The 14,038-nt window shown below is 50.4% G+C and overlaps 4 protein-coding genes across 4 annotated transcripts; 1 reads left to right on the top strand and 3 right to left on the bottom strand.

Annotated features, from left to right (window-relative positions):
- Nucleotides 1-567: 567 nt before the first annotated feature.
- N7473_003517 (uncharacterized protein) lies at nucleotides 568-3,962 on the top strand (the record flags this gene model as incomplete). Its single annotated transcript, XM_057149457.1, has 14 exons — nucleotides 568-889; nucleotides 950-1,002; nucleotides 1,058-1,644; nucleotides 1,697-1,752; nucleotides 1,803-1,981; nucleotides 2,035-2,207; nucleotides 2,261-2,287; nucleotides 2,345-2,711; nucleotides 2,765-2,849; nucleotides 2,901-2,959; nucleotides 3,027-3,243; nucleotides 3,306-3,423; nucleotides 3,480-3,574; nucleotides 3,637-3,962. 14 exons carry the CDS (start codon nucleotides 568-570, stop codon nucleotides 3,960-3,962), a joined length of 2,664 nt encoding a protein of 887 aa, XP_057013111.1.
- Nucleotides 3,963-6,258: 2,296 nt separating this feature from the next.
- Nucleotides 6,259-7,305, bottom strand: N7473_003516 (sterol desaturase family protein; the record flags this gene model as incomplete). The annotated part of the gene is made up of 1 exon (XM_057149456.1): nucleotides 6,259-7,305. One exon carries the CDS (start codon nucleotides 7,303-7,305, stop codon nucleotides 6,259-6,261), a length of 1,047 nt encoding a protein of 348 aa, XP_057013110.1.
- A 1,683-nt stretch (nucleotides 7,306-8,988) lies between these two features.
- Nucleotides 8,989-10,565, bottom strand: N7473_003515 (SEC14 family lipid-binding protein; the record flags this gene model as incomplete). The annotated part of the gene is made up of 4 exons (XM_057149455.1): nucleotides 8,989-9,561; nucleotides 9,630-10,004; nucleotides 10,078-10,219; nucleotides 10,288-10,565. The coding sequence occupies 4 exons, from the start codon at nucleotides 10,563-10,565 to the stop codon at nucleotides 8,989-8,991; spliced, it is 1,368 nt and encodes a 455-aa protein (XP_057013109.1).
- A 603-nt stretch (nucleotides 10,566-11,168) lies between these two features.
- On the bottom strand, nucleotides 11,169-13,985 carry N7473_003514 (putative transcription factor (Snd1/p100); the record flags this gene model as incomplete). Its single annotated transcript, XM_057149454.1, has 2 exons — nucleotides 11,169-13,685; nucleotides 13,848-13,985. The coding sequence occupies 2 exons, from the start codon at nucleotides 13,983-13,985 to the stop codon at nucleotides 11,169-11,171; spliced, it is 2,655 nt and encodes an 884-aa protein (XP_057013108.1).
- Between the last annotated feature and the right edge of the window lie 53 nt (nucleotides 13,986-14,038).

Below are 14,038 nucleotides of genomic sequence, written 5' to 3'. Positions count from 1 at the left end.
ATCGTACATTAGGTTCACTCCAGTTTTCTCCCGACTTGTCAGTGAGTCGAGCAACAAGGACAGGGCCACTTTGACTGTGATAAATGCCAGCCATTGTTCCATTCCATCCTCAGTGGCTTCTCTGGATTAACTCTCGCCTCGTCGAAACAATTTTTCTCTTGCTCGACCTCGTTTCTCTAAACTCCTACTGCTTCCTATCAACTCCAGCATACTGCCTCATTACATCTTCACACATTCAGCCTACTCAAAAGATTCTCTCCTCATGCTATACCAACAGCCCCTCACATACTTGAGGTAACAGCTCCCATTTCTACTCAGATCTCATTTTACTCTCTTTTCCGTCCCAAGAACCCTCGGATTTTTCCCACTTTACCCCGGACCCTTTTCACCGCACACTCCCCTCCCCACATCCGACTCTCTTTCCACTAACACTTTTCGAACAGAGCATTACAATCCTCATTACTCCATCCACAATCACATCAATTATCTACCTCACATATCCCCCAGCAGCAAATCAAGTCTCCCAACTCGACCTCACTCGAAAACTACCCCCAGATTTCATCAACCATGGATTTGCGCTCGGAAACCACTCAAGTCAAAATGGATTTTACACAGCATGAACCATCTTTGGCCCCCGCAGAAAACAATGATCTCAACAGCAACAATACCTATCATCACTTGCGGGCAGCAGTTGATGATCCACGACTCCAAAATGTCTTGGAACAAATGACGAAGAGCTTCAAAGATATCACCGATATTTTGTCCCACTCTGATATCGTAAAGGACACGAGCAGCGGACTCAGTCTTCTTTACAGAAACTTCCAGGACCTAAGCAAATTTCGATACCCGGAAACTCGCACGATCGGACTCATCGGCGCCACTGGATCCGGTTTGTTTCCTCGTTCTCTTCTTTATAGCTCGGTAAGGATAGCGGCTAATGTTCAAATAGGAAAGAGCTCCCTGATCAACTCGATCCTCGACGACGGCAGCCTTGCTCGTTCGGTAAAGTCCCCAGAGCTTCCATTGAACACTGTCAATGTCTAACTAACATATCTAGAAGAACGACGGACACGCCTGCACCAGCGTGGTAGTCGAGTATCGGGCTGTTAATGACCAGATCGATCGACCTTATACCATCCAAGTCAACTACATGGATCCAGAGGAAATGAGGGGCCTACTTCGAGAGCTCCTCCAGACTGTGCGTCACTACTATTTCAGAGTCGAAACTGCCACCGAGGCTGTTGAAACAAGTGACAGCGCGGATGAAGCCGAGGATGCCGACATCAATTCAATTCCCTATGGATTCGAAGAGTCTGCCGATGTTCTCACTCCGGAAAAAGTGACAGAGCTGAAGCTATCGAGTGATGGGGCGTTAGAAACATTATATGCCTTGTTCCGAGACCAGGCTGCTTGTACACCCGAGTTTCTGACAGGGAACGGCGATCCGAACTCGGAGACTCAAGTGCTGGACAAGCTGTTGCAGATGGCAACAGATGGATTGTATCGCCGTCCAGGCAAGATGACATCGGGCTGCTATATCCAGGCTACAGACGGCATTGACGAATGCAAACGGTATCTTGACCTTCTGACCACAGATGGCCGAGGAAACGATCCCGCAATCTGGCCTTTTGTCAAGCTGATCAGGTTAAGAAAGAGTATAGTCTATGGGATTGAATATTTGCTAACAAGAGACCAGGGTGTACCTCGACTCCCCCATTCTGAAGTCAGGCTTGGTGTTGGCTGATATGCCCGGTAGGTTCGACACATTCGAAACTTTGGACTCCTTCGCTGACGACAAGCAGGTCTACGAGACTCGGACTTCATCAGAAAAAAGGTCACCATGAAGTACATCAGGTGGAATTGCAATGTTCTCGGATTCGTCACGTGGATTGATCGATGTGTCGCCGATCCGACGGTTGAGGAAATATCGGCGAGGTTCAAACCCACTTTCCCACAAGTTGTCCTGGTTACTGGGATAGATGTATGTTCCCCATGACATTATAAGAAGTTGCACAATCTGACATTCTGAATCAGGTCGTCAACCCGCATGAGTACGCTAGGAACAACACAGAGAGTGCAGAACATGTGAAACGACTCAACGACAAAATCAGCGCTCTGGGCCATGAGATAGAAGCTCTCTGCTCTGCTAGAGAAGACGCAGAGGGAGCTGAAAGGGTCTTGACCGAGTCGCGGATTTTGGCACTGCAGTAAGTCGATCAATACTCTCCCGTCCGATGAATGCCAACTCACAATGTGATAGGGACGAGAAGGACAAGCTTGACTTTGAGTAAGCTCTTCAACAAAAAGAAAGTCATTCAGCCTTAACTGACAAATTTTCGTTCAGACGAACCAAATTCCTGATTGAAGATCGAAACGATCAAGTCATCCGAGAGATGGCTAGAATGAGAACTCGCAAGAATAAGAAGGTCTTCTGTGTCAGCAACGCCTACTTCAAGAGATTTGGTAAGGGGAAAACTAAGAAGGCAAAGATGCGGGCTGAGCTCAGCGGAATCCCCCAATTGCACCAATATTGTTCGTCCGTACCCGCACAAGCGCAGTTTGACACCATCTCCAGTTTCATCAGAACCAAGGTTCCCTCTGAGCTCAACTCCTTGGCCCTGTGGACTTTACCTGCGTTCGACGATGCGGACGAGCTGAAAGCCGCGAGCATCCGCCTTCTCCTGGAAAATGCGGAACGTCAGCTTCACAAGGTAAGTCAAATTGGACCATTGAATATTTCCACTTGCACTCTAACACGAAACAGCGATTCCAGCTTCCTTGGGGAATTGTGATCACCGCTCGGTATAACCTGGCTCAAGCATTCACAGTGCTGATTCTTGGGGCAATTGGTAAGCGCTTCTTTTTATTTTCTGAGATTATCAACGCTAATTCTATTGAAGATGACATTGCGAAGGAGTGGCGGGACGCATGTATTGAAGCTGGCAAGCAATGGAGGAAGGTGAGTTACAGTCCCTGCCCTAAATACTTATTTCATGGATGTTGTATCTGACAGCCTTCTCACAAAGTGGCGACACAACACCTTTACAGCTTTCTGTCGTCACCTTGGGGAGCATTCAACTCCATCTCGACCCAATCATGCTTGGAATAAAGAGCTACTCAGCCCAGCAATCAAAAGGCTGGAGGTTGAGTGGGACGCCTTGATGAACTGGATGGACTCGGAGATCGTTGAACTTACGCAGGGCATCGATGAACATTCCCAGGCTATTTGCCGGATGCTTGAAAGTAAGTCGGCCAACAATGAGCTCATTATTTGGATCATCATTTGACCAGAATTCGCATTTCAGCACAATCTATCATGCCTACCAGATCTTGCAAGGGACTGGTGGAGGCCATGAAACTCCGCCAGAAAGCCATCGAAGAGGCGTTCAAGTTGACCTTGGAAAAAGTCAAAGATGCTGCTGAGTATGGCACATACCCAAGTCCCTCCATCACTCGAATTTTCGTTGACTTCACTACAGGGTCATGAAGGACACTATGCTCAGCGATGATCCTCTGGACTCATACGTCGGAGATTTCATGTATCCGGCCTATCAGGCATGCAATGACGTGGAAGGTGATTATGACTCAAACTAGAGAATATTTTGGGAATTATCTGACGAGGTTTTCACAATCTAGGGAAGGGAGGTGACCGAAAACGCAAAAACATTCTCACCGAGTACACCGGGCCCAAGGACCTCGTCGGCAACTACTATGCTCGAGCCAAGACCGAGTTCAATCGGATTGTTGGCGAACATTTCAAGGAACTCCAAAAGGAAGTTGACGAGCTGGTGGGAAGCCTGGTCAGTGACTTACATAACGTTGCGGCCATAGACGGACAAATCCCAGAGGCGGCCAGGGACAAGGAGTTTGCGGGAGTTGTCAGTGAGAAGGTTGATTTGACCGACACGCTCATGAAGGAAGCACAGGCACTCGTGCTCGAGCTGGAAAGGAAGGAAAATTGAGGGAGAATGAACTCGGGTAATTATTCTTAGGTTTAGGGCGGACTTAGTCCTGCACAAAAAAGTATAGGCGGACAATGGATTTTTGATGCTTTTTTGGGTCAAACACAATTCCTTCAACCCATATCAAACCAATAAGGAGCATTTGTAGGCGTGAGTACCTCTATATAGTAGCATATTCAGAGTAAAATCATAACCCAACATACTTGCTATTCCTCACGCTCACTTTGCCCAAGAGGCCCATCAAAATAGGGAATATAATTGGGATCCTCATTCAACCACGTATCCAAATCATGCCTCCTCAAACACCAAGAACAACGCACATTCCCATCCCTCGGCGCTCTCTTCCCACACGGACACCAATACTAAACACAATCATCAATCAGCAATGCCAAACCACCAACCCCAGCGAACAAGCCTCATACTTACCGCCGTCATAGTCTGATGATCCGGAAGCCACAACCCCTCCTCAATCCCATGATTCCCATCTCCACCCTCCCAATGCTGCGCAGTCTTATACGTACTACACCGATCCTCCTTCATCCGACAAGAATGACATATCCAGCGAGTATATTGATCGCAATCACAGAGCTCTGATAGTCGTGTCGGTAAGGTGTTTTGGATCTTTTCATCACAACTATGGCAATAACATGTTATTGCTTCTCGTTCCCATCCGGGGTTATGATGTGGCCTTCGACGGGATTTGTAGAAGGGTGTGTCTCGGACGCGTGGGACGTAGCGACATTCCTTGGATGGATTAATTGGGAGCGCATTTAGTATTTGAAAGGAGGTGTACGTACTTCGCAGATATTAACCCCACATTTCTGACATGGGAGGGCGTTGTAAGTGTCACATTTTAAATTGTAGAGTCGGACTTCGATTTCTTCGTCGTCTCTCGGTCCGTACATGTATCGATGGATGAATTCATCGTGATAGGGTTTGTACATCCCGGTGAATGTTTGGCGCTTGTGTAATCCCTGGCCGGAACAGATGGTGAGGCGCTTTAGTTTGCTGAATACTGGGTGTGACTCGAGGATGAGGGAGTGTAGGTTTTGACATGTCAGGGCAAGGTTGAATAAGTCCAGCGCTGAGAGATGGTGAGCTGTACGTTCGAGGAGTTCATATTGTGAGAGGAGGAAATAGAGAGTTTGGTTATGATGGACTGAATGTAGACTGTTCATGTTGACTTGTTTCCAGTGTTCAAACCTCGCCTTGGTTCCCATTTGAAGTGTCATGAGAAGTAGAGGAGGGGCAAGTACAAGAATAAGAAAACTAGTGGCATTGGGTGAAGATTATCGAGTGTTATTGGTTTGAAGAGATCTGATTGCGGGGCATTGCCTATGACAGATTGTCTGAGCCCCTCTTTTTTCCAGCCTTATGTCCAAAACGGCGGTTCATAGCGGCCAACAACCCGATGAAGTTTTTTATACTAAAAACACCGGCAGGATCCCTGATTTCGACCAAGTCCAACTATTTTTCTGCCTTTCTGCCTTTCTGCCTTAATCATTAGGCATATTTCTGGTTCCAGGCTCTTTATCACCAGGATTATACACGCTTAAGATGCAGCTTTACCACTCTAATACACGACCGATTTACCACTCATTTATTTATTACACTAATTTTCGAGGATAGCGCAAATCTCCTTAGCAGACTTACCGACGAGGGTTAGGGCTCGAATGTCCTCCCTGTGTGCATCAAGAGGAAGTGGGGGCACTATCTTTGTGGTACTTGAATCTGGTCAACGGCGAGAAAGGATTCACAGGAGGATTCGCAGGAGGATCAGCAGTGATAATATTCGTTGATTTCTGCAGTAATTTCAAATCAGCCTATATTGCCTAATTAGGATGTGCATAGGTCTGTGGTCATGAAAATGCCCATCAGGTCGGTGGGTGCTATGAACCGCCGTAGTATGTATCATTCACGACGTTCTCCGAATTATACAGGACGAGGACTCAAGCCCAATCTCTAGAGGTTTCAGTTATCCAACTTCGCCTCGTGAGTAATTGGGAAGAGAAGTCGAATTCTACAAGATCCCACCAGTATGTACCAGCCTGATTTTGGAAAAGTGATTCATTCATTCAATCATTGGTATTGGGCATATCTAGCATGGTATCAAATGCGTGAAAAATCAAAAAGAACCGACCCAAAAAGCAAATCCATCAAAAAGTGACACCCCATCCACACCTGGGTCACGATTTTCGAAAAATCACCAACCCTATATACACCACACAGACTCCAAAAAAAGAAAGTATATCATCTATACAATCTACCCCCCGTCACTCAACCAGCACACACACCATCAATACAACGGCATAGGCGACTGATTCACATAATCCACATTCCCCTGTACAGACTCAATCCGATCACAACAAGTACCAAACACCCGATCCCACAACCGGGTCTGCTTGCCATAATTATGACTCTTCTTCCAGCCCTTACGATGATGCAAATCATGGTCTTCAATGACGAGTTCCGCGTCAAACCAGCGAAGCAACCAGCTCAGCGTAGAGGGCGGGGAAGCATGCACACGTAAACCAGAGTGACCGGCCAACTCAGCGAAAACGACATACTGATGGCAGATCCACCATTCGTAGAAACCCATAGGCATGCCCATGAATTTCATGGTGAAGAAGGTCATCATCGGGATACCGGCGATATCGAAGAATTCCTGCTCAGTATCGGCGTAGAGCGTGAGCAAGGGGTTAGGGTGTTTAGTCAAGTGGTGGGTTCGGTGGTATTTCCATAGACCGTCGAAATCGTGCATGACCCGGTGGTACCAGTAGAACCAGAAGTCGAGGATGATGCCATACAAGCCGATTTCGAGCGGCAGCCAGGCGAAACTCATGGACGAGGGGGCCTGGGCGGTACGGTAGGCGAAGAAGACGGTGAACATGGGGCGGAAGGTGGAAGTGGATAATAATGAGCGGACGACCTTTGCGACGCCAATATCGGGAACGCCGTCTCGGGCGTGTTTGTCGCCATCGAGGAAGCCGTATGTATGACCGAGACGGCGGAGGACGTGTAGTTCGTGGATAGCGATGGCCTTGAAGGCGATGCTGTAGAGGATGAATGCGCCAATCGCGCCGATATTGTGGCCGGTGTATTGGACGTAGGCGTGTTGCAGGATGATCGGGATGACCGAGTGGGTGAGTACCCAGCGGTGCATGGACCAGTCGGGAACGTATGGTACGGCGTCCTCTTTGACATGGACGGGGACGTTGGCATCGAGATGCTCTGGGTGAATACCGAGCAGTTCGTAGAACCAGTGGGCAAGAGTCCACTCGGAGCGAGCCTGTTGTCGCCAGGTGGACTTCATAGAGTCCTTGGGATTGCGTTCAGCAGTCATGGCGTGTGGATTGACACGAACAGCAATTGAACAACAATATTCGTCAAGGGAACTAACATCTTCGTGGTGGGTGGGTGGGTTGGATTTTAAATCAGAAATCTGGTCCTAAAGTCAGGCAAAGTCCGGAGACCAACTTACCCAGTTGGGTGGTGTGGCACGTCGATCTCTCAGTAAGTCAGTCTCGGCCCATGTGAATTTCGTGAATCTCCACTTTTCCACTTTTCCCCCTTCCCCAAACGAGCTAAAAACGAGCCTCGGGCTTATCCAAATTTGGCTCAAAGGCACCGGAGAATGACGTCGATCCCCATCTGATCCCTTCATCCTAGCGGCACATCTTCCCCAACAATCGAGAATCTGCCAATCTGGTTCGTTTAGCGTGCGCTTAGACGTGACAGTATCAAATCCAGTTGCCTGATTCAATGATTCCGGATTCTGGGGGTGGGATAAGGCGGGATTACCCCAGGGTCTGGTCCGATTGAGGGGGAGGAAAAGTGGATTCGGAGAGGGTCGGGAAACTTTCAAAGGGGAGAACCATAGGGGGAAATTTTTGATTCTAAAGTGCGTATAGTAGTACATCAAAGTCTGTGCTTAAGATAGGTCACCTGTAAAGAGGCTCAATTTTATGATCTGAACTGAATTTAGAGTGAACGTGCATTAAGTCGTACAGAATGAATTACTTACCACTTTTGAGTGGCTGATGGAAATTCCCGAAATGTAAGGCAGACAGTCACATGATGCATACCCCTGGACTGGGATCAGGTGACACAGAGTGTACATATGTCTACGGGACTACTACTCGGTACCAAGAAGAATAGAATGATCGAGTAATCACTAGTTGAATGAGTCAAAATGAAGTCAGTAATTCAAACTTGCATCACTATGAGTTTACCCCGCCACCCTTCACATTCTCTGACGAACTTTTAGCGGGGAATAACACCCTAACCCTATTCCAGTAACCAGTTCGTCTCAACCCATTATCACATCCCATGTGAAACACACCCACCAGCAAGGGTTGGGCAGATCAATACTAGCCACTCAGATACTCTGTATATACTTCATTTAGTATCAAAACAAACAGTGCTATTGCTCTACATTCACCTCACAAATTGAATTCTATACTTTGATCATTCGAAACATAAAAATAGAAGTCGTGTATATGGTATGTTCTATCACTCTCAAGATGAATCACCGAAAGTCCCTCAGCAGGACGGACAGACCGTTAACCTCCACAGGCTATCATAGGTAGCTCACTTAGCCCACCAATGGAACAGGGAGTAAAGAAGTAGGGATAATAGATAGAGATAAAACGGAACCACATAGGTGTCACCATATGAAAAACCATACACATGAAGATCAAACCACCCGAGAAAAAACTGTTGGGAATGATTGATAAGAAAAGAAAAATAGGTAAAAGAAAAACCGAAACAATCTCCTTCTATTTGCCAATCACCAAAACAAATGCACATGCAAGTCCCCGTAACAAACAACACGGGAACGAAAGAGAAGAATTTGAGAATGTCAACGACCCAGGCAGACACATTCAGATGGGTCATGCAAAGAAAAGAATAGAAAAGAACAAGCCAACACGAGACGAGCCTCGGTTTATAGGATCTGCATCTGTCTCTCAGACACCTGAATTAACATCACAACAACACTCCACATCACCCGAGTCTATGAATGCATCTATGCAGCAGCAGTCGTGGTCTGGCCCTCCTGGCCGGCGACCTGGTTGACGTTCACCGCCACATTATCCAGGCCAGTCTTCTCGTTCTCGGCAGCAGGGGCGGTCGTAGACTCCACGTCTCCATTCTCAGTGGTCTCCTTAACAGGCTCGGCAGTACCATTACCATTGGTCTCAATCTTAGTCTCGACCGCCTGCTCGGGGACCTTAGCCTGCGGCACGGGGATAATTTCCCGGCGCTCCTTGCCATTCTCCGTACCCAGGACCTCGATCTTATCACCCTTAAACAAGATAGGTCCCTTGAGAATCTCCTTCTTCTCTTTACCCTCTGCTAGAGGCTGCTCCAGGTTCTGGAGGAGTTCACGGGCAGGCTCATCCAGGTTGGGCATGTCGCCCCACTGCCAGTCGAGTTCGCCGCCGTACTGCTTGGGGATGCTGGTGGGGTCCATGAAGGAGGTTAGAGTGGGCTGGACTTCCGCGGCGGACAGGATGAAGATCTTCGAGGTGGTGACTGGGTCGAACCAGCGCTTGATCCAGCCCCAGACGGTAGGGAAGAAACTAGGTGCGCCGATAATCTACTAAATCGTTAGAATCAATCCAGATCCGAAAAAAAAGACAATGCGAGATCCGGCGTCAAACATACAAAGATACGATCCAACGTCTCGGGATAATGAGCCGTCGCCAACACACTAGCATCCTGCATGTGGCCCTTCAAGTTCCAGAACTGCTTCAGTCCGACACCGCTCACATCAACGATATTGGTCGAAGTCACGATGGGAGTTTCGGGGTTTGGCCGCGCCAGAGCCGAGCACAGCGGCATAACAAAGTTCAACAAGTTCTCGTACAAGGCGAACAAATTCAGTAGTCGCGCGGGCACAGTCGATGACTTGTGCGTCTCGGGTGTACCCGTGTTCATGGTATTATTGTAAGCGGCCATCTCCTTGGAGTTCAAATGGCGGATTTCAAAGACGTAGACGGGGATACCGCGGCGATCGCGACGACCGGTCCATTGCGGATACTATCGTAACAAAAGAAAAGCGTTAGTCCATAGTCTCTTCGAATTGTACGTCTCCCAAAGCTTCAGCACATACCATCCGTCGAGCAGCCTCGTACGAGTCAACACCGATATTCGCATAAAGCGCCTCAATAGCATTCTCCTTCCGCCAATCCTCCGTGTCCCTGAATTGACCCCACGCCCCCTCAACATCGAACTTGCGAGCTCGCAAAAAGCGCCTGTCGAAAAGAAAGAAGAAGGTCAGTGCCCATCCAACGCGCAGTCCCTCCAGGTAGTACAAACGTACAGCATCGTCGCATCATCGTGACTGGCCGGCACAGCCTCAACACCCTCCGCCGCCTCCACAGCGGGCGTGTAATACTTGCGCTCAGCACAAACACCCTTAAACTCAACCAATTTCTCCTCCTGCTCCGGCGTCAAATGGTTCAAATGGCCAGCCAACCATGCCGTGCCCGCGGCCTGAGTCGCCGATGCGGACGGGTCATTCTTCGATGCTGACGCCGTGCGCGCGAGGTCCTGCTCCGAAGCGGCCTGGCTGTGATGGGACTTGGTCCGCCAAAGCATTATGCTCAAAATGTGAAGATCCTTTCCAGAGTCCTCTTTTTTGCGATTCTATGCAGTAATGTACAAATAGGAGTTGACCCTGAGCTTTTGAAGTGAAGATTGGTGGTGGCGGAGATGGTCAAATGGTCGGGGCGAAAGAGGAGGCGGTCAGCAACAAATCTTTAATTTGCGGAGGGCGAGAGTTTCCATGGGATGTGGACGTGGGACTATTGGTCGACTATTGGATCTGGCTTGGTGATGGAGACCCTGAGAGGCTGAATGACCCACGCGGCGGGACTGAATGCCGAAGGCCGAGATTAGAATAACTTTTTATGCGGATTAGTGAAGGTAAATAGACTTTTTCAAAACGTAGATGTTCCTATAGATTCCAACTCTTTTGGTAGAGATTCGATGACCCGAGCAAACTAAAAGTTAATCGACAACTATGCTCCGATCGACACTGTCAGTGCAGCATACAATTAATTTATCCTTAGCCAGCAACATTTCATGCATATTATGGCACTTGCTATTTTGTGAGGACCAGACCCCATATTTTGTACAGACATGAAAACGCACCGCAAAATCCTCCCGCAAAGTAAATACAAAATATATAGAAAACAAGATTTAATCCTCAGTCAGATCACCATACTCCCACATACCGAGGCGGCCAGCCTTGGCCTCGGTCTCCAGCTCCCGCAGGTTATCCAGGGTGTCGGTAGAAGCGCGCTCCCATGCCTTCAGCTTGCGGGGGACCATGGCGAAACCCTCACGGACTACGTCGGCATTGATGCTCTGGTCCAGGCTCTTGGAGACAGATGGGTCGAGCAGGGTGACGTGCAGAGTACCCTCGGGCTCGACGTGGTCGACGTTGGCGACCAGCTGGCGGTCGAAGGTCTGGTCACCCAGGAAAGCGACAGCATCCTCGAGGTAGTCCTGGGAGGTGGGGAACTGCAGGAGAGACAGGACTGCATCGACGGCCTGGGGACGCAGCTTCTGGGCGGAGAACTGGGGCTGGTTAAGAGGGCGCAGGTTCTTCCAGGGCTGGATCTCGGAGTTTCCGAAATCGACGTACACAATCTCGGCCTGCTCCTTCTCGCGGTCGTTGCGGCGAACCTTGGCGCGATACCAGTTACCATCCTCGGTGAACTTAGCCGCAACCCACTCACCGGCCTTGGGGGGACCGGGCAGGGGGGTGTCATTAGCCTTGTTGATGTGGAAGGCGCGGAAGGCGCTCATCAGCTCGGTAAGCGCGCTAGTACCGGTGCCAATTTGTTGCAGCTTCAGGCGACCAGTCTCGGGGTCAATGTGGGTGACCATGACATCGCGGTAGTCCTTACGACGGGACGCAGCAGCAGCCTCGCTCTCGTTGCCGGTACCGTTTGCAACCTCAGACTCCTCAGCCTCGACCTCCTTGCTAGGGTCCCAGTCGTGCCAAAGACCCTTACGGGCATCCTTAGCCCGCTCCTCGGCGGCAAAGTACTCGTTGGCATGGCCAGACTGTTCAGCCGAGTAGGCGTGCACAGTGGCGAAACCCTCCTCAAGCAGAATCTTGGTGAAGTTCTCCTTGTTCACGTACAGAGTACCGATGAAGCCACCGACCTTATCGATGGTCTCGACATCAATTTCAACATCGCGCTGCATGCAGCGGCGGATAGCCAGATCGTGGGCTTCTTGGCCGAAGGGCTCACCAGCGTCATTGGGGCCACGGGCGGAACGAGGAGCACGAATACCCGACAGAACGAGGGTCAACTTGGCATTCTCGCGGGGGACTAGAACAGTGAAGCGAGAGCCTGACTTGACAAAGTCGACAACGGCGGGGATGCGCTTGGAGCGTTGCAGGATACCGACCTCCAGCTTGGCCTTTTGAACGCTCTCAGAGTAGTCCGTGTACTGCTTCACCTTGGGGGGCTTGGGAGACCACATTCCACGGCCATCAGCCTGGGCCTCGGACTCAGAGACAAGCAGAGCATCGTAGTCGGGGGAGCGGTCGGGGTCGTCCATGCGGTGGCGGATGACAGAGGCGTAACCAGCCTCAACAAGGGCCAGGCCGATGTTGGTGTTGCCCTGAACAACAGTAGCAACCTCCCGCTCCTCGTAGCCTTCGGTAGCGGGCTTCTTGCCGTTCACAGTGACCTTGACACTCTTACCGATGACCTTCTTGCGCAGGAATTCCTTGGCATCGTTAGAGAAAGGAGCCTGCTTGGGGTCGGAAGGCTTGGGCTGGCGAATGCTGGTCAGGCTAATCTTCTTCTCCTGGCCGGCCTTGTTCCGGATGAAGATAGTATCGGCGTTCAGGACACGGCTGACAGTGTAATCGAGAGCCTCAGCACCGCTACCCTGGGGAGCGACGTGGCTGGTGAAGATTCCCTTGCGGGCTTTCTTCGCCGAGAGCTCGGCCTGGCGAAGGAGAGCCATGTCGCCGCCGAGCATGGCGGAGTGGTGATCCTGGCAGCGAGCCAGACCTTCCTCAAGAAGGAAACGGGCAATGTTGCCGTTGGGGTGGAGAAGAGTAACCACCAGCTGGCCTTGTGGTGTGACACCGAGCAGAGCGACCTTGACCTTGCGCTGAAGGAGTCGGGACTCGACAAACTGCTGTGCCTCGTCGCCGAAAGGCTCGGCAGCCTGCTCCTTGCCCTCGGCGGTGGTGCGCTTGGCGGACGGGGAGCGGACACCGGCAACGGCCACGACGGTCTGGACGTGCTCCTGGGGTGAGAGGAGCAGACGCAGCACGACTCGGTCACCGTTCAAAACCTTCTCAATAATACCCTCCAGCTGTTCTCCCTTGTGCTTGCTAACCAATTCCTGGCCATTGGCCAGTTCATAGCTATTCTCAATCAGACCCTTGTCTGATGAGGCCCAGACACCCTTGTTCTCATCCTGGGCGAGTGACTCCAAGGCTCGCAGCCGGTCCAGCAGCGCGAGAGTTTCCTCAGAATCGTCACTCCGCTTGCCGGCCTCCTCACGAACCTTGGTCCAGCCCTCTTGAACACTGATGTCGGGAAGCTGAGCATCGAAGCCAGGCAGCTTGATGATACCGTACTCGCGCTTGGCACCGGTGGGGATGGAGTAGACGACGTGGAATTGGATGACCTTGCCAACGAGCAGCTCACGGAGGAACTCGCGGGACTGGAAAGCGTAGGCCTGCGATGGTGTTTGTATTAGTTTCTGTGGTATTCCAATTGACTTGTCCTAACCTGGATCACACGACTAGACGCCTCGAGGGGTGGGCACGGGTTTCGGGGGTTCAATAGTGGGAAGCAAAGGAGACATTGGAACATCAATTAAGCACGATTAAGCACATACCTCATCACCTTCCCTCCTCAACCTCGGAGCCGAGACATAAGCCAAGGAGAGAATGCGTTCTTGTGAGGGATTGGTGACATGCGACAGCACCACCGTATCACCCGACAGAACGGACTTGACACGGGCTTCGAAAGGCATGCTGAACAGGAAACCGGGGGCACCACGACCTCACAGAAAACACTGGAAATGGC

The sequence above is a fragment of the Penicillium subrubescens genome (assembly GCF_028828155.1).
Source record: "Penicillium subrubescens strain IBT 31985 chromosome Unknown utg000002l_segment0_segment0, whole genome shotgun sequence".
NCBI lineage: Eukaryota > Fungi > Ascomycota > Eurotiomycetes > Eurotiales > Aspergillaceae > Penicillium > Penicillium subrubescens.
This window is presented reverse-complemented; position numbering and strand designations above follow the sequence as displayed.